General features: G+C 43.1%; 1 protein-coding gene across 1 annotated transcript in view; it reads right to left on the bottom strand.

Annotated features, from left to right (window-relative positions):
- Window positions 1–20,730, bottom strand: part of TASP1 (taspase 1) — a 257,842-nt gene that overhangs the window by 158,684 nt on the left and 78,428 nt on the right. Inside the window, exon 8 of the mRNA XM_008141100.3 lies at window positions 13,675–13,781. Within this exon, the coding sequence (XP_008139322.1) occupies window positions 13,675–13,781 (107 nt within the window). The remainder of the gene's footprint in view (window positions 1–13,674; window positions 13,782–20,730) is intronic.

Raw genomic sequence — 20,730 nt, 5'->3', positions numbered from 1 at the left:
CTCTTTGTAGCAACTCAGTCCATCCTGTGGCATAAGGCAAGAATAGCAAGTGGCCAATAAGTTAACTACTTTATTCCAAAAGACAGGTTTTCTTATTCAAATATTATAAAGATAAATACCAACACAACTACTATTTTGTTATTGTACCAAAGCAAAAAATAAACTTAACACGTCATCATTTCATTACATATACCACAAAAATTATTGAAAAATACTCTCCGGAGAAACCAAGATGGCGGCATAGGTTAAGCACCTAACCTGTAGCCTGGCACAACAATTTCAAGAATACAACTAAATGTCAAAACGGACATCATCCAAAACCACAGGAAAGCCCACAACTAGAAGGAAAGAGAAAACCACAGGGAAAATCAGAGGAGCCATAGGAGCCTGAGGTATGGAGACACGGGCGGAGACACGGGCGTGCGAGGAGGACAAAGCCGCAGAGAACAGGGCGGCTGACGGCCTGGACGGCGTTCTCTAGCGGGAAAGAGATAAAAGCTCCAGATTGCGCTGAACCCCAGCTCTGACTGCACTGAATCCCAGTCCTGGGCGAGACCCTGGGAAGCCAGGCGCATGCTGAGGGAATCTGGGCTGTGGGGCGGAGGCACAGAGGAGCGGCGAAAGGCAGAGCTCCGGAGGCGCCCACGTGAATGCGCACAGAGGACGGACTGTTGTCTATGCCGCTGCATTGCCCTGGCGGGGAGGAGACGGGCTCTGGACCCTGCTGAACCCCAGTTCCAGCTGCGCTGGGCCCCGGTTCTGGGCGAGACACTAAGAAGCCAGCCTCATGCTGTGGGAACCTGGGCTGTGAGGCGGAGACGCAGGAGAGCGGCGAAGGGCAGAGCACCAGAGGCACGCACGGGAATGTGCGCAGAGGACGGACTGTTTAGTGTGCAGCTGAATTGCCCTGGTGGGGAGGAGACAGGGGCTCCGGACCGTGCTGAACCCCAGTTCCGGCTGCACTGGGCCCCGGCTCCGGGCGAGACCCTGGGAAGCCAGGCTCATGCTGGGGGAACCTGGGCTGTGAGGCGGAGATGCAGAGGAGTGGCGAAGGGTCGAGCACTGGAGGCGCGCACGGGAATGCACGCAGAGGATGGTCTGTTGACTGTGCCCCTGGATTGCCCTGGTGGGAAGGAGACAAAGGCACCAGACTGCGCTGAGCCCCAGTTCCGACTACACTGAAACCCAGTTCCGGGCGAGAATCTGGGAATCCAGATTCATTGGGGGAGAGACTAGACTGTTTGGCAGCGGGCGAAACTCCAGGGCGCTTTTCTCTCAGAGGTGTTTACAGGGAGTTCAGAGGGACACTGAGACCCAGGAACCTCATAGGGCAGGGCTGATGGGAAGCCAAGGCTGTAGGCTCCACCCTGAAACTCCGCCCCATCCAAGCTGAGCACAGAGGCTTTTACAATTTTGCAAGTCTAGTTGAATAAGGGTGTCTCCCGGTGTAGACACAGCTGATCCTCACAGCCAATTGGACTGGAGGGCAAACCCTCCCAGTGTACCAACAGCAATCAAGGCTTAACAACACCAAGACTTTGCACTCAGCCCACAAAGGGGGGTACCAAGAGCGACCACCTAGGGAGATTGGGGAAACTGAGCTACCGGCCCCTATAGGTCACTGACCACACAAAGCCACTCCATCAACATAGGGAAGCAGCCAAAAGATGGAGACACCGAAGGAGGTCACGAATAGAAGGGATGAAGGAAAGTAAACTAATGGACGACACAGTGTTCAGAACCACATTTATAAGGTTACTTAAGAATCTTCTGGAGGACCGAGATGGCGGCATAGGGCAGACGCCTGATTGTTGCCTACCACAACAATTTTGAGACTGCAACTGGAGGGCAGAGCAGACACCATCCGGAACAATGGCCAGAGGAGTTGCTGGGAGGGGGTTGATCGATGGGAGTTGGGATCGGGAAGACGGGGCCCCACTGGGTCCCGGATCCGGGTGCGCTCGCCCGGCGACTGGTCGCCGCTGCAGGCCTGAGTGCCACCGCAGCGACCTGGGACTGGCCCGCCGCCGTGCATCGGGAGCACCGGAGCTTCGCCGAGCCCGCCGCCTGGCGAGTTCCGCGGCGGCCGCCCAGGAGCTCTGAGAGGATGGCCGAAGGAATTGCTGAGAGGGAATTGACCAACAGGAATTGGGATCAAGAAGATAAGGCCCCGCTGGGTCCTGGGTCCGGGTGAGGCCGCGTGTCCCTGGGTCCGGGCAAGGCCACGCGTCCCTGGATCCGGGTGAGGCCGCACGCCCCCTGGGTCCGGGAGAGGCTGGGTCCCAGGTCCAGGCGAGGCTGCGTGCCCCTGGGTCCGTGTGAGGCCATGCGCCCCTGGGTCCGGGGGAGGCCACGCACCCCTGGGTCCGTGTGAGGCCATGTGCCCCTGGGTCCGAGTGAGGCCGTGCCCCTGGGTCCAGGAGAGGCCACGTGCCCCTGGGTCCGGGTGAAGCTGGGTCCCGGGTCGGGGTGAGGCCACGCCCCTGGGTCCAGGAGAGGCCGTGCACCCCCGGGTCCGGGTGATGCCGCGCGCCCCCGGGTCCGGGTGAGGCCGTGCGCCCCTGGGTCCAGGTGAGGCTGGGTCTCAGGTCCAGGTGAGGCCGCGCCCCTGGGCCCGGGAGAGGCCACGCGCCCCTGGGTCAGGGTGAGGCCACGAACTCCTGGGACCGGGTGAAGCTGGATCCCCGTGCGCCCCTGGATCCGGGTGAGGCTGGGTCCCGGGTCCGGGTGAGGCCACGCCCCTGGATCCGGGAGAGGTCACGCAACCCTGGATCCGGGTGAGGCCACACACCCCTGGGTCCAGGTGTAGCTGGGTCCCGGGTCCGGGTGAGGCCGCGCCCCTGGGTCTGGGAGAGGCCATGCGCCCCTGGGTCCGGGTGTAGCTGGATCCCGGGTCCAGGAGAGGCCGCGCGCCCCTTGGTCCGGGTGAAGCTGGATCCCGGGTCCGGGTGAGGCCGTGTGCCCCTGGATCCGGGAGAGGCTGGGTCCCTGGGTCCGGGTGAGGCTGTGCCCCTAGGTCCGGGAGAGGCCACGCGCCCCTGGGTCCGTGTGAGGCCACACACCTCTGGGTCCGGGTGAAGCTGGATCCCGTGTCCAGGTGAGGCTGTGCGCCCCTGGATCCGGGTGAAGCTGGGTCCTGGGTCCGGGTGAGGCCACACCCCTGGGTCCAGGAGAGGCCACGCGCCCCTGGGTCCAGGTGAGGCCACGCGCCCCTGGGTCCGGGTGAAGCTGGATCCCAGGTCCGGGCGAGGCCACGCGCCCCTGGGTCCAGGTGAAGCTGGGTCCTGGGTCCGGGTGAGGCTGTGCCCCTGGGTCCAGGAGAGGCCACGCGCCCCTGGGTCCGGGTGAAGTTGCGCCCCTGGGTCCGGGCGAGACCAAACCAGAGGGAGTCAGACCTGCATTACCACCATTGGTCCACCACCCAGAGGTGAAAAGTCAGTGCCGACATGTACACATAAGGAACTGGTGGACATTGAAAATGGGTCTCAAAAGAACTGTTGGTCCAGAAAGAAACTTACTACAGACTGATTCATTTGCCTGTCAGCATAACTATTATTGATCGTCTCACATTCGGTTCTTATAAGTATATTTCTAGTAACACATGATCTCACTCATCTAGGGGAAATGATGAACATCATAGACTGATGAACAATAACACACCCAGAAACAAGGAGGCATCGATCGGACTGTCGGGCCTCAGAGGGAGGGTAGGGGAGGGTGGGGGTAGCGAGGAGAGATCAACCAAAGGACTTGTGTGCATGCATACAAGCCTAACCAATGGTTAAGGACAACAGGGGGGTGGGCAGGGGGGTGGGGTGGGGGATGGGAATGGGGGGATGAGGACAAATATGTGACACCTTAATCAATAAAGAAATAAAAAATAAATAAAAATACTCTAAAAACAATGAGAGCCCATGGCAATACTGCCAGGGGAGATCCAGAGGCCAATTTGCAGGAATTACAAAAGACAGAGGAGCATGCTGAACTGTGAGCAGCAACACTTGGGTTGAAGGAAACCACAGGACAAATAGTTCTGGTTCCTTTACAGAAACACAGTCCCCTTTTTGCCTAATTCCAATCCATATGAATTTTAGATACCACCGTTTAGTTAAATAATAGCAGTCACTCAACAACCTGGCTCAATTTCAGTTACATGGTATATTAACTATGAGTAATTGCATAAAGCACAAACTCCGCTGCTAGCTCTTCAGTTCACAGATCACCACTCATCATGACCAGTGACCAATCATGTCATTTCCTCCCAAGTCTGTCAGTAATGGGTCACTGTGCACAGCAGTAAAGCGTGTAGTTGTGCTACCTCCTTGTCTCCCAGTGATCAATCCACATGACATACAAAACTTGATATCAAGAAAGGGAACGGGCCAAAAAAGATGAAAGAGAAGCACAGAAACAAAAAGTGATAATGTTGGAAGTAAAATTTAATAAAAAATTTGACAAAGGAGGCAAGAACATACAATGGAATCAAGACAGTCTCTTTAATAAATGGTGTTGGGAAAATTGGACAGATGCATGCAAAAAAAATGAAACTAGACCACCAACTTACACCATACACAAAAATAAACTCAAAATTGATAAAAGAGTTAAATGTAGGACGGGAAACCATAAAAATATTAAGAGGAATTCACAAGCAGCAAAATCTCAGACATATGCCAAAGCAATATCTTCACCGATACAGCTCCTAGGGCAATGAAAACTAAAGAAAAAACATCAACAAAACAAGAAAGCCCACTGCATGGGAGAACATATTTGTCAATGTTATCACCGATAAGGGTTTAATCTACAACATTTATAGGTAACTCATACAACTTAACAAAAGGAAAATAAACAATCCAATCAAATGGACAAAGGACCTAAATAGATACTTTTTGAAAGAGAACATAAGGAAGGCCAAGAGACATGTGAAAACATGCTCAAAGTCACTAATTATCCGAGAGATGCAAATCAAAACTATAATGCAGTACCATCTCACAGCTGTCAGAATGGCTATCATCAACAAATCAACAAACGACAAGTGCTGGTGAGGATGTGGAGAAAAAGGAACCCTCATGCACTGCTTGCTGGTGGGAATGCAGACTGGTGCAGCCACTGTGGAGAACAACAGTATGGAGTTTCCTCAAAAAACTAAAAATGGAACTCCCATTTGACCCAGTGATCCCACTTCTAGGAATATATCCCAAGAAACTAGAAACACCAATCAGAAAGAATACATGCACCCCTATGCTCATAGCAGCACAATTTACCATAGCTAAGATTTGGAAACAGCCTAAGTGCCCATCAGCAGATGAGTGGATTAAAAAACTGTGGTACATCTACACAATGGAATACTATGTTGCTGTAAAAACAGAAGGAATTCTTACCATTTGCAACAGCATGGATGGAACTGGAGAGCATTATGCTAAGCGAAATAAGCCAGAGAAAGATAAATATCATATGATTTCACTCATTTGTGGAATATAATGAACAACATAAACTGATGAACAAAAACAGATCCAGAGAAAGAGAAGCATCGATCAGACTGTCAAACCTCAGAGAGAAGGTAGGGGAGGGTGGGGGTAAGGGGAAGATATCAATCAAAGGACTTGTATGTACGCATATAAGCCTAACCAATGGACACGAACACCAGGGGGGTAAGGGCATGAGTGGGGGGCCAGGGGGACAATGAGAGGATAAGGACACATATGTAATACCTTAATCAAAAAAGGAGGGGGAAAAAAGAAAAAAATATGAAGTTATAGAAGAAATGCATGGCCATGGGAATATTCAACATGCTATACCATTTAAGAGACTCTAGACCAGTGGTAGGCAAACTCATTAGTCAACAGAGCCAAATATCAACAGTACAACGATTAAAATTTCTTTTGAGAGCCAAATTTTTTAAACATAAACTTCTTCCAACGTCACTTCTTCAAAATAGACTCGCCCAGGCCATGGTATTTTGTGGAAGAGCCACACTCAAGGGGCCAAAGAGCTGCATGTGGCTTGCGAGCCGCAGTTTGCCGACCATGGTTCTAGACCAACAGTCACAGGAACTTAGTGAAGACAAATGTACCCACATAAATAAGAATGTAGTTGTGACCAAAAAAAAAAAAATGAAGAGGTCCCAGAGGAAGAGGCACTGGCCAAAAGCCTGACATTAAGAAAACTCTGGAAGATATTTTACAACATGGAAAGTACAAAGGATAAAATGGTGAAAGCTGATTCAAAATTAAAAAGGACTTTGAGAATTCCCCATGACATAAAAAAAAAAAAAATGCTCACTCGAATCATAACTTATATGACAAGAAAGCAAGTACCATTCAAATTACTCTTGATAACACAAGTAAAACACTGTAATTCTTAACACTTCTAAGGTTTTAAATTAGTGTACTAAATAAATATTTGTTTTACCTACTTATTTTTGTTTGTTTTTCTATGCATTTATAACCAAGAGTAAGAGAGTTTTTAATGTTTTGACCAAATAAAAGTCATGGGACAGTGTAATATTTGGCCATTAAGACCCTTTGCGCTATAGGGGGGAAAGGAGACATATGTAATACTTTCAGCAATAAAATATTTTAAATTAAAAAAAAAAAAACGTTTGCACAGTTGCAGCTTGTCCACTCACTTTATGGTCCGACACCACCATGCAAAGTATGAACTGTCTGTACATCATAAGGGAAACAATGGGGTAAAAGAAAAATCCAGACGACTTGGATCTGCCCAGAGAGGGGCAAGCAAACAGCTACTATTTTTATAGTACACAATAGTACGGTTACATAGTAATCTTTTCCTTCTCTGGCATGTCTTCCAGTCACAAAAAATAAGTATAGATGAAACAGAGATGCCAATGACTAAGAACAGACAAATGCAAAATATTTATATTCCTCATTTTTTAATATTATGTCTTAAAATTCATATATCCTAAAAGTCAAGACAAAATATGTTTTTATTTCATTTACTAGAGGCCCAGTGCACAAAATTTGTGCACGGGGAGGGAGGGGGGAGAGTTGTCCCTTAGCCCAGCCTGCACCCTCTCACAATCCAGGACCCCTCAGGGGATGTCCGACTGCCGGTTTAGGCCAGACAGGATCGGGCCTAAACTGGCAGTTGGACATCCCTCTCGTAATCCGGGACTGCTGGCTCCTAACGAATCGCCTGCCTGCCCCTAACCACTCTGCCTGCCTGCCTCATTGGCCCTAACCACTCACCTGCCTGCCTCATCACCCCTAACCGCCTCTGCCTCCGCCCCCCGCCACCGTGGCTTCGTCCGGAAGGACATCCAGTAGGTCATTTGGCTGTCCATTCTAATTAGCATATTATGCTTTTATTATTATAGATATTTACATTAGCTGCTTAACCCAATATAGGTTTGTAGTAAAAAGAGGCATATTAATTGTGGGGAGGGAGATGAAGGAGAATGTTTCCATTTATGCTACACACTACAAATTGCCTACCTAATAATCTCCTCCTCCTCTTTTTTTTCCCCCCTCCTCTTCTTTTGACAACAAAACTATTTTGCTTGGGAAGACAATGTGTTCAGCAACAAGTCATGACTATGAAATAGTACTTAAAACAATCCACTCCATTTCCTAGGCTCCCTTGCAGCCAAGAATATGCATGTGATAGAATTGTGCCCCTTTTCCACTACCTTACCAAAAATAAGGAGAAGCCTATTGAGGGAGATTCTGAAAAACTTGCATCCCAGATAAAAAGTGACAGATACATCTGGCACTAACTAGTTTCCCCACTCCCACCCTCCACTCTCTCCTTCTCACCTAGAATGCAAATGTGACATCTAAAAGTTAAGGAGCCATATCATGTCCATAAAGCAAAAGGCATGAGAGAAAGGCCCAAGTGAATCCCAGATATGTTGGTCCTAGAATCATTGGAAATCTAAGCTAATGCCAGCAACCAACCCACCACCAAACTTTCTATTGTGTGGCAGAGGGCCAGGAAGTAGGGGGACAATGTGCATTTCTAAGCCAGTCAGGTTTTTTATTGTTTGCAGCTAAAAGCATTCAATAAATTAACCACCTGTACTTTAAACTAAGTCAAATAAAATGTCAATGTCACAGAGGAAGGAAACAAAAGCACTCTAATTTATTGAGGTACTAAGCTGATTAAATCATTTTCTTGGATTATTTTTATTTCTATTAGTACCATTATGATGTCCAATTATTTTTTTAAAGAAAATGCAACAAAAATTTAAAATGTTGAGTAAATATTTTCAAGACAGTATTTATCTCCTTCAACACTAATAAAATTTGAACATTAGGAAAGTTACCAAACACTGTATTCCTTTTATTATATTTACATATCCAACTCACAGCTTCTTTTATGTAGCCACAACAAACAGTAGTACCAGACTTAGTCAATGCTGGCTAACCAAAACTATACTGAAACTACACAGACAGGACAGGGAGAAATAAACTAAATACAGGTTGATTTAGAAAACAGCTATTTGTCCTTTCCTGCCATATCTCTATTTTTGCCCAAGTGGTTTATATCAGGTGGTCATTTCTTTCTGGGAGCCTGTCTTATTATCTTCACTATGAGACAAGACCTGCCAAGGTAACATACACACCTATAAAGCAAAGCCTCTGGCCAGCACCCTTCCCTAAAGGCAGAGGCTAGGCCCCAGTTATTTTTGTAGGCCAATGTCACACACCTAGTTTTGTATGCATTACAGTTCATTTATTCTGAATATTAAAAATATTTTTCTTTCACTTAAGATATCTGAAATACTCTGTGGTAGGCAGTTAGACAGACATGAGCAGAGCAAGGATGATGGGCCAGGTACAGAAGGTCACTAGGGCGAAAAGCCGCAGGTACCTACCAAGGGGCAAAACTGGAAAAACAAGGAATTACCCCCAAGGTGACCTTTCCTCCCCTAGCATATCGATGGTCATACAGTTTGGACCAGCAGTCGCCAACCGGTGGTCCACAGACCACTGGTGGTCCGTGAGGTCTGAAAGGTTGGCGACCGCTGGTTTGGACCATCCCATGACCTTTTCTCCCCTAAGAGGAGAAACAAGAGTTCAAAGAGTGGCCTCATGCAACTCCCATTTGGTCCCTTGCACAAACCACTCCCTTAAGCATTAACCCCGCGGGATAACATCCAGGCTCAGTTGTGTTTCAGCTCCAGGCCCAGAAAAGTAGCAAAAGCAGACAAGCGATGCCATGCTGACCTCAGGTCCAGCTGCATTGACTAATGACCCACTTATCCTGTGCTGACCAATCAGTGGAGACCACAACTCTGAAAGGAAACACCTAGAAAGCTGATGAATATTCTGTTGGGATTCTCCCCTGAGACCTCCAGATACATACCCTCAAGACTAGAGGACCCAGTGGGGCAATCACTCTTGAGAGCATGAGCTTGCCTTTCTCCTTTTCCTCTTCTTCACCCCTAGGTGTGTTACCTTTACCTTCCTCTCTCCTAAGTTCCAAGGGCCCTTCTTTTGCCTCTGTAACTTGTTTCCTGAGCCCATTTCTTCTCCCACTCACTTCTTCTAACTCTGTGACTTTCTAAATAAATTTTCTCTTATAGTCTGAGTTTTGGATCTGAATTATTTCTTAGCCAGAACTCAAGTACCGAGGTTGCTGAACCAAGATTCAGTATGACTCCACCAGTCTAACACCTGATACTGTTTGGTCGCCAGCAACTCCATCTGAATCATAACTAATTTAACCTTTCAACCCACCTCTACCTACCTCCCTTACCACTCTTTCTCCTTTACAAGATTCCACCCAGTGTAAATAACTAGGCAGCAATTTTCTTCCTTTTAGGCTGAGTGACATTAAAAATGAAGGCTACAATAGCAAAGACTATTGCATCTGGCTAAGGCAATGACAGCCACCAAGCCTTTGAACATCCTTATCATTTTTGCTCCTTATAACAGCCCTGCTAGAGAGCAGAATATCACTAATTCCATTCCAAAGTAAGAAAACTGAAACTCTACATGTCTAAATATTCACTGAATTCTGGCAATGGTCTGAACTCTTGACTCCTTTCTCTCTCTCTCTCTCTCTCTCGACTCCTCTCTCTCTCTCTCTCTCTCTCTCTCTCTCTCTCTCTCTCTCTATCTCTATCTCTCTCTCTCCACTTCACGTCAAAAATTCTCAAAAGAGTTATCATTGCCCTGACTGGTGTTGCTCAGTGGATAGAGTGTTGGCCTGCAGATTGAAAGATCCCAGGCTTGATTCCAATCAAGGGCACATGCCACGGTTGCGGGCTCGATCCCCAGTAGGGGGCGTGCAGGAGGCAGCCGATCAATGATTCTCTCATCATGGATGTTTCTCTCTCTCCCTCATCATGGATGTTTCTCTCTCTCCCTCTCTCTTCCTCTCTGAAATCAATAAATATATACATATATATATATATATATATATATATATATATATATATTTCTTTAAAAAAAAAAAAAGAGTTATCATTATCCTTCTTCTCCCTGACCAGCCCACACTATTCTACAATCCACTCTGTCATAGAAACTCCTTATCCAGGCCCACAGACTGAGGTGCTAAATTCAATGGCCAGTTCTCTGTCCTTTTCACTGTTTTCTCAGCAGCATTTGAACCAGGTGTTGACTGACGGAAACATTCCTCTCTTGGCTTCCTAGTAGATACTCTCCTGTTTGTATCTCTGCCTCACTGACTATCTCTTCTTTCTCCTTTGCTAGTTTCTCCTCCCACTTGTACATGTTGAACTGGCCTAAGGTTCAGTTTTCAGAACTCTATCTCTCCTCACTCAGAAGTGAGCTCATCCAGCCACATGTATTTATTTATATTCCTTTCGATGCCAATAATTGCCAAATGGGAATCTCCCTCCTGACCTTTGCATAAGCTTCAGACCCATATAACAAACTCAACAATTAATCATTCCTCATGCCATACCAAGTGTTTTATGGGAAATCCTCTTAAACAGTATGATGAGCGACTGGTTGAAATTTTTAAAAGTTGAAAATTCTCTGGGTGAAGCAGGAAATAAAAAAAACACCCACATTCCTTAAATATTTTATTTTATTTAAAACACAAAGGTTCATTCATTAGTCAACCTCTTCATATGAGACTAAAGTATTTTCTTGGAATGTGGGCCCACAAATAAATGTTCTATATCATCTTTCTTGTATAATCTACAACACACTGAATTGTCCTATGATTTCAAGTTTCATTTTATCTAACATAGAACAAGGACATAAGAACACTAACATGCATTCTGAATGCAGAATGCCTCTAGATTTTTATGACTTTTTTCAACCTTTTACAGCTGGCTTGCTCATATTTAATTCTATAGCATCTTCTTTATAAACCAACTCTATTTTTTCAAGTTAGTTTTCAAACAAACAACTCTCTTAGTTTTTAAACAGATAACTATTTTAAACTCAATATTCATTGGTGTGTATGAGACAATGAGTTACGCAATTACAATGATAAAAATAATGAGCATAATGAGGCCCTTGATGGCATATAATTCAATTGGAAGGAGTAAAGAAACATGGCACACTAAAAGATGGGCTATTAGCTTGGGTATTTAGGGTACTGCTGACATCAGGTAACATATTTTATGGTAAAAATGGAAAGCACTGGTATTCCAAGTCCATTAAGGAGATATGGGCTAAGAAAGTTCTTGATTTCCACTTCCCACCTCTATCATAATGAAGCCATACCTTCTCCAGCTCTCCTCACGCCAGTAAATGACAACAACACTCAACTGCTAAAGCTAAAAGCTTTAATTTCTCTCTCTTCCTTACCAATATCTAAGGCATCAGTAATTCCTGTCTTTCCAGGAACTCTCAAGATATATCTTAGATATGTTCACCTCTTTCCATCTCCATCCCCATTGCCCACAGTCCAAGTTGTCATCTCCCAGCTGATATCTACCTGCCATGATCTACTGGATTTTAAAGGAGCTAGCACATACCTTCCTCTCCCACTTCATCTCACCACTCTCCCCTGCCTACCCTGCTTTAGGCACACTGACCCTCTTCCCCATTCCTCTAATATGCCAAATCCCCACCAGGGCCACTACACGTGCAGTTCATTCTGCCTGGAACACTATTCCACTGACTCTGCATAAGCTCACTTCTTATTTTTCAGATGTCACCTCAAATGTTATACACCCTCAGAGAGATCTCTATCGATCATTCTATCTGAAGAACTAGTTCTTTGAGACTTACTTCCATCTCTGACATCTAAGCTACTCTGTAACACACTATACTGAGTAGCCATGGAGGAGTTAAAGGAAGAGATGCAATGTTATCTCATCCACATTTACAAAGTTCTCTTGGGCTCCAGTGTGGAGAATGCATTGAAAGGGGAGGTAAGAATAGAAGTAGGCAAATTATGATTGGCTGAGAAGCAGTATAGAGGAACCAGAATTTTCTACTAGCTGGATAGGTGTATGGGTTTTATGGTAGTATACATTTCTAGAAATGATTAAATAGCTCATTGTATGCAAATTTTATTACACATTTTTAAAGGAACGAAAGTCCTAAATTTTCTCACTCAGACAGCACAGGGGATGCAAAAAACCCAAGAAACACAACCACACTGTTATCCACTTTCACCAAGATCTACTTATTAAAATGTTCATTTTCCTCCTAAATTCCTAATTTTCTCTAGCAAAAAACTAAGGAGATTTGAACCAAAATTTTTTATTAATTGTCCAATGTGGAAACACACTGGAAAAACATCTGCCACTATGAAAGATGATTTATTATGCATATATATGTAAACCATATAAAAGTATGACAAGGAAGCATGAACCAGTATTAATAAGATGCCAAAGCACATCAAATGACTGTGATGTGAGACACCCATCACGAACTATGTGCTAATGAACCCCCCAGCCGTAGACTGAACAAGAACATTTTGGTTTTCAACTTCCATCCCCCAAACACCTAAGAAATGCCACACATGGACTCATGATGGTACACAAATGCATGAAATGCAAACAAAGAATGTGTAACAATGAGAAACAGAAACCTGCAATTAGAATGTATAAAAAACCCTACATGAACCCAACATATACATTTCTTTATAACATACTCTACCCCCCGAACAGCCATGTTAAGAGTCACTATCTAAAGCTGCAAGGCCCAAATCAGTAGCCATCAGCCACATATAGCTATTGAACACTTAAAATGCGGTAAGGGCAAATGAAATACTGAATTTTTAATTTGATTACATTTTAATTAATTTTAATTTTAAAACATACTCAGTTATATTATGGGAAAATTTTAAGTGTGTTTGGAATAACTTGTTAAGTAAACTACTTTTTCAATTGTGTATTTCAATTTGTATTTCAATTATGAAATATAAGTACAGACCAAATATTTACAATGAAAATTCAGTGTCTAATTAATGTGCTAAAAGAGTAAAATACACACTGGCTTGGAAGACTTAAAAAAAGAAGTTTAATAGCTCACTAATAATTTTTTCATTGGTTACATTTTTAAGTGATTTTTGGATACACTGGTTTAAATAAATTATTAAAATTCATTCCACCTACCTACTTTTACTTTTTTAATGTAACTATTGGAAAATTTAGAAGGATGTATGTGGCATACATAATATTTTTACTGGATCATACTACTTTAAAGCTTATATATCTAAATGCAAATTAAAGATATCATTATGATACATTAATGATTAATATTTCAAATACCTCCTGACCTTTTCATTTGATTGTCTTTTCTTCTTTAGTTGAATGAAATCTGTTTCCACCCTTTCTGCCAGCTCTAGTTTCCTCTTGTTTCTTTTAAATGCAGCTAAACTGAATCCTATAAAAGAAACATTAAAAATGACATGTGATAAATATTAGGGCTATGAGGCAGATGCCGTATCCTGAAGAGCCTTTTCCAGACAAATCCTTAAGAATGTTGGATAAAAGGTTTAAAAAGTCTTTTCAATGCATGCTAAAGTGGTAGGAAAATAAGACAAATACCCTTACGTTAAAGAAGTAAGAAAAAGGTCAAATCCAGAGACATAAGTCCTGAGGGTATATATATGCTACCCAGAGGTATCTGCCAATGCATACCACCACCAACTTTAGTTTTGAAAGTCTCTGTGCATAAAGGACAAGAGATGAAACCTGGGGACAATGCAACTCAAGGAAACATATTGGAGATTATCCACACAAAAAAGAAACAAACCCCTAAAGGTGCTATGCCCAGTAAAAGGGAAAATCAGAAAAGGCCACCATATACAAAGAAACAGGAAACGTGCGAGTCTCAGGCTTAGATGTATATGTAAGGGAGGAAAAGTCTCCCTAGATAATTCATGACCAAGGACTTTCAGATAGGTGTAGAGAAGAATTCATTTTAGTGACCTAAAATTAAAAATAAAAAAAAATAAAAACTCAAAAATCTCAATGTGCTAGTGCCTCAACAACCCATAAAACACAAATGCAAATACTCCCTGGAAAAAAACCTTAACTTACCACACTTCAGAGAATTCCTACATTTCAATTAACTGAAACAAATGAGCCCATAGTTTTAAAATAATTCACAAAACACATGAGAAATAAACCATTAAGAATAAAATTTTGCCAAATATCAGCAAGCATAATTCAACTTAAACCTACAAAGACCTCAGATACTGAAATAATCAAATACAGACTATAAAACATGTTTATGCTCATGGAAAGAAAGGGATATACTGAAAATATAAATAAGGAACAAAAGATGATAAAGTGATCAGGAAGACTTGAAGTAGAACCAAATAGAGCTTCTAAAAGTAAAAAAATAATAATTAAAAATATAAAACGATATACAGATATAAAAAACCAATTAGATTCATATTAGAGGATAATGATAAATGATAAATTACAAAGTAGAATATAACACTGCAGATATTACCAAAGTTTTCTGATAATGGCATCAAGGAGAGACGTAAATCAAGCCCAGAGCCCATTAAAAGTAGCAGTTCTATCACTGAAAGTGGAGACACTTCCTAGCTGGAAACTGGGCATTGGAAGAGCTAACACACTGCTAAGGTTGGCCAGAACTATGCAACTCTGCACCTACTCTCTATCCCAATACCAAGTACATTCAGGCATTCTTAGATAATGGAATAATGGGGAGGAGGGGGAGAGTAGAAAGAGGAGGAAGAAAAAAGGGATGGGGAATATTGGAAAGAAATTTTGGATTGACTGGGTCCTTTGCATAGGTTTGCAAACATGTGACTTGGGTAGGTCAGGAAATAATAAACTTTTAACTAAGTTTAAGTAGATTCTGATTAATAGTGTGTGAAATAGAAAATATATAGTGGTCTTTGTCCCGATTCCTGGCACAGAGCTCTTAAAACCTTTATAATTTCCTAGGTGATAAGAGCACTACGATCACCTTTTATCCTAACACTGGGTCTTTGACCCCAGTTCCTGAAAGCTCCTAACTCTCTTGGAATTTCCAGGATGATATGTCTTTCGTTCTGATGAAGCAACTCTTGGTGGGCTTCTGAATAGCTTCAGGATGGGGATGGATCACCAGAAAGACAAAGCCATAATTAAAAGCTTAGAACTTTCATCCAGCCTTATCCCATCCTCTGGGAAGGAGATAGGGACTGGCTATTGAGTTAATGTACAATCATGCCTACATGATGAAACCTCCATAAAAATCCCTAAATTACAAATCCTGGAGAGCCTCCAGGTGGCTGAATACATCTATGTGTTGGGAAGGTGGAACATGCCAACTCCACAAGGACAGAAGGTCCTGCACTCAGGACCCTTCCAGACTTTGCCCTATGTATCTATCTCTAACTCTGGCAGTTCATTCATATCCTCTAATATGCTTTGTAATAAACTGTTAATCTAGTAAGTAAACTGTTTTCCAGAGTTTTCTGAGCCACTCTAGCAAATTAATCAAACCCCAAAAAGGGAGCCATGGGAACTTCTAATGTATAGCCAGTCAGTTGGAAGCACAGGTGACAACCCGGGCTTGAGATTGGCATCTAAAGGGGAAGTGCAATCTTATGGGACTGAGCCCTTAACCTGTGAGGTTTGTACTAACTCCAGTTAGTGTCAGAATTAAATTGAATTGCAGGACACCTGGATGGTAGAGAGAATTGATTGGTGTAGAAAACCCCCACATGTTATATCAGAAGTGATATAGGGAGTTGTGAGTGTGACAGTACTATGCAAGTAAGAGAGAGAAAAAAAAGCATTTATTCCATTCACAGTGCACACACATTTGGCAAAAGTAAAAGCAAAAAATAACATCTGGAAAAAGACACCTTCATCCTAGGCCATAGGTAAGTCTACACAAATAATTATTTAAGGGCAATAATAACCATACAGTCAAAAATAATCAGGAGCCAAGGAAATAAGGCACCATGAATAATAATAAGAAGAAGAAAAAAATGCCAATGTGTACCACATATAATGGAATTATCAGGCACAATATAAAACGAGTATCCTTATAATGATTAAAGAGTAAACAAAAAACATGAAAACATCTATATTACATACTATAAAGTTAATTAAATTACAGATTCTTAAAAAAATAGAACTTCTAGAAATGAAAAAGCAGATAACCAAACTTAAAATCTCAATGTATGTGCTTGGTAGTTGACAGGATATAAAAAAATAAATTGGTGAATTAAAAGCCTGAGCAGAAAAAAGTTATCCAGAATGTGCCTAAAAGATAAAATGATGAAAAACACAGAAGATTAAGAAACAGGGAAGATAATGTAAAAAGGTCTATTATATATTTAACTAGAGGCCGAGTGCACAGGTAGGGTTCCTCAGCCTGGCTGGTGATTGGGGCTGATGAGCGGGCCGGCCAAGGGGAGGGACCGAGGGAGGTTGGCTGGCTGCGGGAGGTTGGCTGTGGGAGCCCACTGACCACCAGGGGGCAGCTTCTGCGTTGAGCGTCTGCCCCCTGGTGGTCAGTGAGCATCATAGCTACTGGTTACTGGTTGACCAAAGAGTCGCTTAGGCTTTTATACATATAGATCAGAATTTCAGAGGTGAAGATAAAAGAATGGAAAATGGCTACAGGGTTCCCTAGAGTAGAGTGAGGAAAACAACAGCAAAAATGCTGACAGAGTTTTGGTAAATGCTCACCATAGAAGAGACAAAGTTTAAAGTTTGAGACTTTCCACGGAAACCCCAGAAAGGCTTATACATATATCTTAGGAATAAATAAATAAATACCCATGGAAACAGACAATAATGTGGTGAAGGCCTAGGGCAGTGGTCGGCAAACTGCGGCTCTATTGACTAATGAGTTTGCCGACCACTGTCATATACTATCCTTTACCTCTTTGCACACAATATGCCACAATTGCCTAATCCTCACAGCTTCCAACTACACGGTAACATTTAGTCTACCAGTGATCGGCAAACTCATTAGTCAACAGAGCAGCAAACCGTGGCTCGCAAGCCGCATGTGGCCTAGGGGATGGGTTGGGGGGGGGATGGTGGAGGGGTCAATGGGGAAGAAAAGGGGGACATACATAAAACTTTCAATAATAAAGATAAATTTTTAAAATAAGGGTAAAATAAATAAAAGCTTGGAAAGAAAACAAGTCTAGGATTAAGAACAAAACTAAAATAGACTCAGTTTAACAAAGCCTAAAACCAGGCTGTGACAACATCAAGGTTATCTGCAAATAATTTAATTACATGCTAAGATAAAACTCAACATCATTCAAAGAAAGATAACAAATCCATAGTAACTAAAATGTATCATCCACAATGCCTGAGTTGCAATATAAATAATTAAGAGATCTGCAACTAAACAGGAAGATATGATCCAGAGTCAAGAAGAGGGAAAAAAAAAATCTATCAATGAAAACTGACCCACAGGAGATTTGACTTTGGGTGGTGGACACAAGGTACAATGTACAGATCTTGTAATAATAGAAACTCACACCTGAAACCTATATGTTCATGTTGAACAATGTCACCCCAAAAATTTAATTTTTTTTAAAAAGAAATTGACCCAGATGATCTAGATTTCAGAATTAGTAGTCAGGGATTTTAAAATAACAATAACAAATATGTTAACAATGAGTATAATGAGTGAAGACATGGGAATTTCAAGAGAGAGATGGAAATTTTTTTTAAAAAAATGGAACTTTATAACTGAAAGCTATATTTTATATTTTTTAAAATCATTACATAAGATTAACATTAGACACTGATGAAGAAAAGATTAGTGAACTTTAAGACAATTCAACAGAATTCATAAAAATGAAAGTGTAATGGTTAATTTTCTGTCAACCTGAGTGGGCAGCAGGTATCCAGATATCTGGTCAAATATTATTCTAGATATGTCTGTAAAGGTGTGTTTGATGAGAGTGAGATTAACATTTAAATTGGTAGCCTGAGTAAAGCAGATTGCCCTACCTAATGTAGGTGGACCTTATCCAATCAGTTGAAAGCATTCATAGAACTAAAATGTAGACTCTCCGCTAAGTAAGAGAGAATTCCTTTTGCCTGACTATCTTCATACTGGAACGTGGACTTTTATTTGCCTCTGTCCTTGAGCTAAAACATCAACTTCTCCTGGGTCTCGAACCCGCCAGCCTTCATAGTGGAACTACATGACTGGCCCTCCTGGTTCTCAGGCCTTTGGACTTGGATTGAAAATCCAGCTTCCTGATTGACCCTGAAGATCCTGGGACTTGTAAGCCTCCATAACTACTAATTGTTTATAATAAATCTTTTAAGATGAGTAAATAGACAGGCAGACAGACAAACAGATAGATAGATCTTCTACTGGTTCTATTTCTATGGAGAATCCAGAAAACACAGAGAAAACAGGATGAAAAAGTAAGAGCTTCAATAACAAGTGGCAGCATAAAATATTTTATGTAAGTAGAACTGAAATCCTAGAAACAAATGAGAGAAAACACTAACAAACAAACAATAAAGTCTGAGAAGTTTTTCCTAATTTGATTAAATACTGTAACCCACAGATTCAACAGGCACAGTAAAAACTAGGCACAAAGAAACCACACCTAGGCATATCATGTTTAAAATACTGAAAACCAAAGATAAATGAATAACTCTTAAAAGCAGTTAAGAGAAAAAAGAAAACACATCGCATACAGGGTAACAATGATAATGTCTGACTTCCAATCAGAAACAAAGTATTCTATACTAATAAAAGGGCAATATGCTAATTAGACCGAGAAACCTTCCGGGAGACCTTTCAGACGTCCTTCCGGACAAAGCCATGGTGGCAGAGTTGAGGCAGAGGCAATTAGGGGCGATCAGGCCAGGAGGGGAGGGCAGTTGGGGGTGATCAGGCTGGCAAGGGGGAGGGGCAGTTGGGGGTTGGGGGCAAGCAGGCCAGCAGGGGGGACAGTTGGGGGCAAGCAGGCCAGCATGGGGGGGGGACAGTTGGGGGCGAGCAGGCCGGCATGGGGGGGGGGCAGTTGGGGGCGAGCAAGCCGGCAGGCAGAGTAGTTAGGGGCAATCAGGCAGACAGGCAGGTGAGTGGTTAGGAGCCAGTGGTCCCGGATTGCAAGAGGGATGTTCAACTGTCGGACATCCTCCGAGGGGTCCCAGATTGGAGAGGGTGCAGGCCAGGCTGAGGGACACACCCTCCTGTGCACGAATTTCATGCACTGGGCCACTAGTCTAGAAGATAATGTACTGGCATCATCAAAAGTGCTAAAAGATACCTAGCTGATGTGGCTCAGTGGTTGAGCATCGACCTATAAACCAGGAGGTCATAGTTCGATTCCCAGTCAGGGCACATGCCCAAGTTGTGGGCTTGGTCCCCAGTGGGGGACATGCAGGAGGCAGCCAATCAATGATTCTCTCTCATCATTGATGTTTCTATCACTCTCTCCCTCTTCCTTCCTACATTCAGTTATAAGACAGAACAAAATTCTGAAACATGCTACAATATGGGTGAACCCTGAAAACATTATGCTAAGTGAAAAAGGCAGACACAAAAGGACAAACATTGTATTGAGACAGCATAGGAAATTGGGCCTGAAAAGAGAAAATACCAGGTGCCCGGGAAGCGAAGTGAAGACCAGGTGATCAAAAGAAACTTGAGGTAAGCTGACCACAAAAATGTCACCACCCCTTCACTCCCATTCAAAAATGCAGTATCTAATTTTATCTCCCTTCTAAATACCTGCTTAAACTACTGACCTGCAGGTGCAATTGATTAAGGTTTGACCACTATAGGACCTTCCTAGGGTGGCAGCATTGAGCAGTCTGCCATCTTGCTCCAACAGTGCCAGGCAATGCAGCTGGAAATGGAAGTCAACCAACCCTGGAATGGAAAATTCTGCAAGCCTGCCTTTTTCAAAACACCAGCCTTTTCGCACACGCCCACTTTGTCCCCAGCATATAAAAGCAAGCCAAGCAGAGCCAGTCTCCCCCACACCCCCTTCCACAAGCCAGTTCAGAGGACCTTCCTTTCCTCTGTGCTATCTCCCTTGTGCTTGATCATAAGCTTAATAAAATCTGATTGGGGATTTCTCAGGGATTTCCTCTCGATTTCTATCTTGGGGAACCCAAGAACCCCAATGACAGTTAACAGTATGATTCCACTTATAGGAGGGCCCTAAAATAGACAAATTCAGAGAGGAAAAAATAGACTAGAGGTTACTAGGGGGTCACAAACAAGGAGAATGAGTACTTGTTTGACAGGTACAAAATTTCTGTTTGGGATGAATACGTTGTAGAAATCCATGATGGTTATGCAACACTGGGAATGTGCCTAGTACCACTGAATTAAAACTGTTAAACTAGTAAATTTTAAG

This window comes from Eptesicus fuscus, chromosome 12 (genome assembly GCF_027574615.1).
Source record: "Eptesicus fuscus isolate TK198812 chromosome 12, DD_ASM_mEF_20220401, whole genome shotgun sequence".
In the NCBI taxonomy this organism is placed as follows: Eukaryota; Metazoa; Chordata; class Mammalia; order Chiroptera; family Vespertilionidae; genus Eptesicus; species Eptesicus fuscus.
The sequence above is the reverse complement of the archived record's forward strand: the minus strand, read 5'-3'. Positions and strand labels throughout refer to the sequence as shown.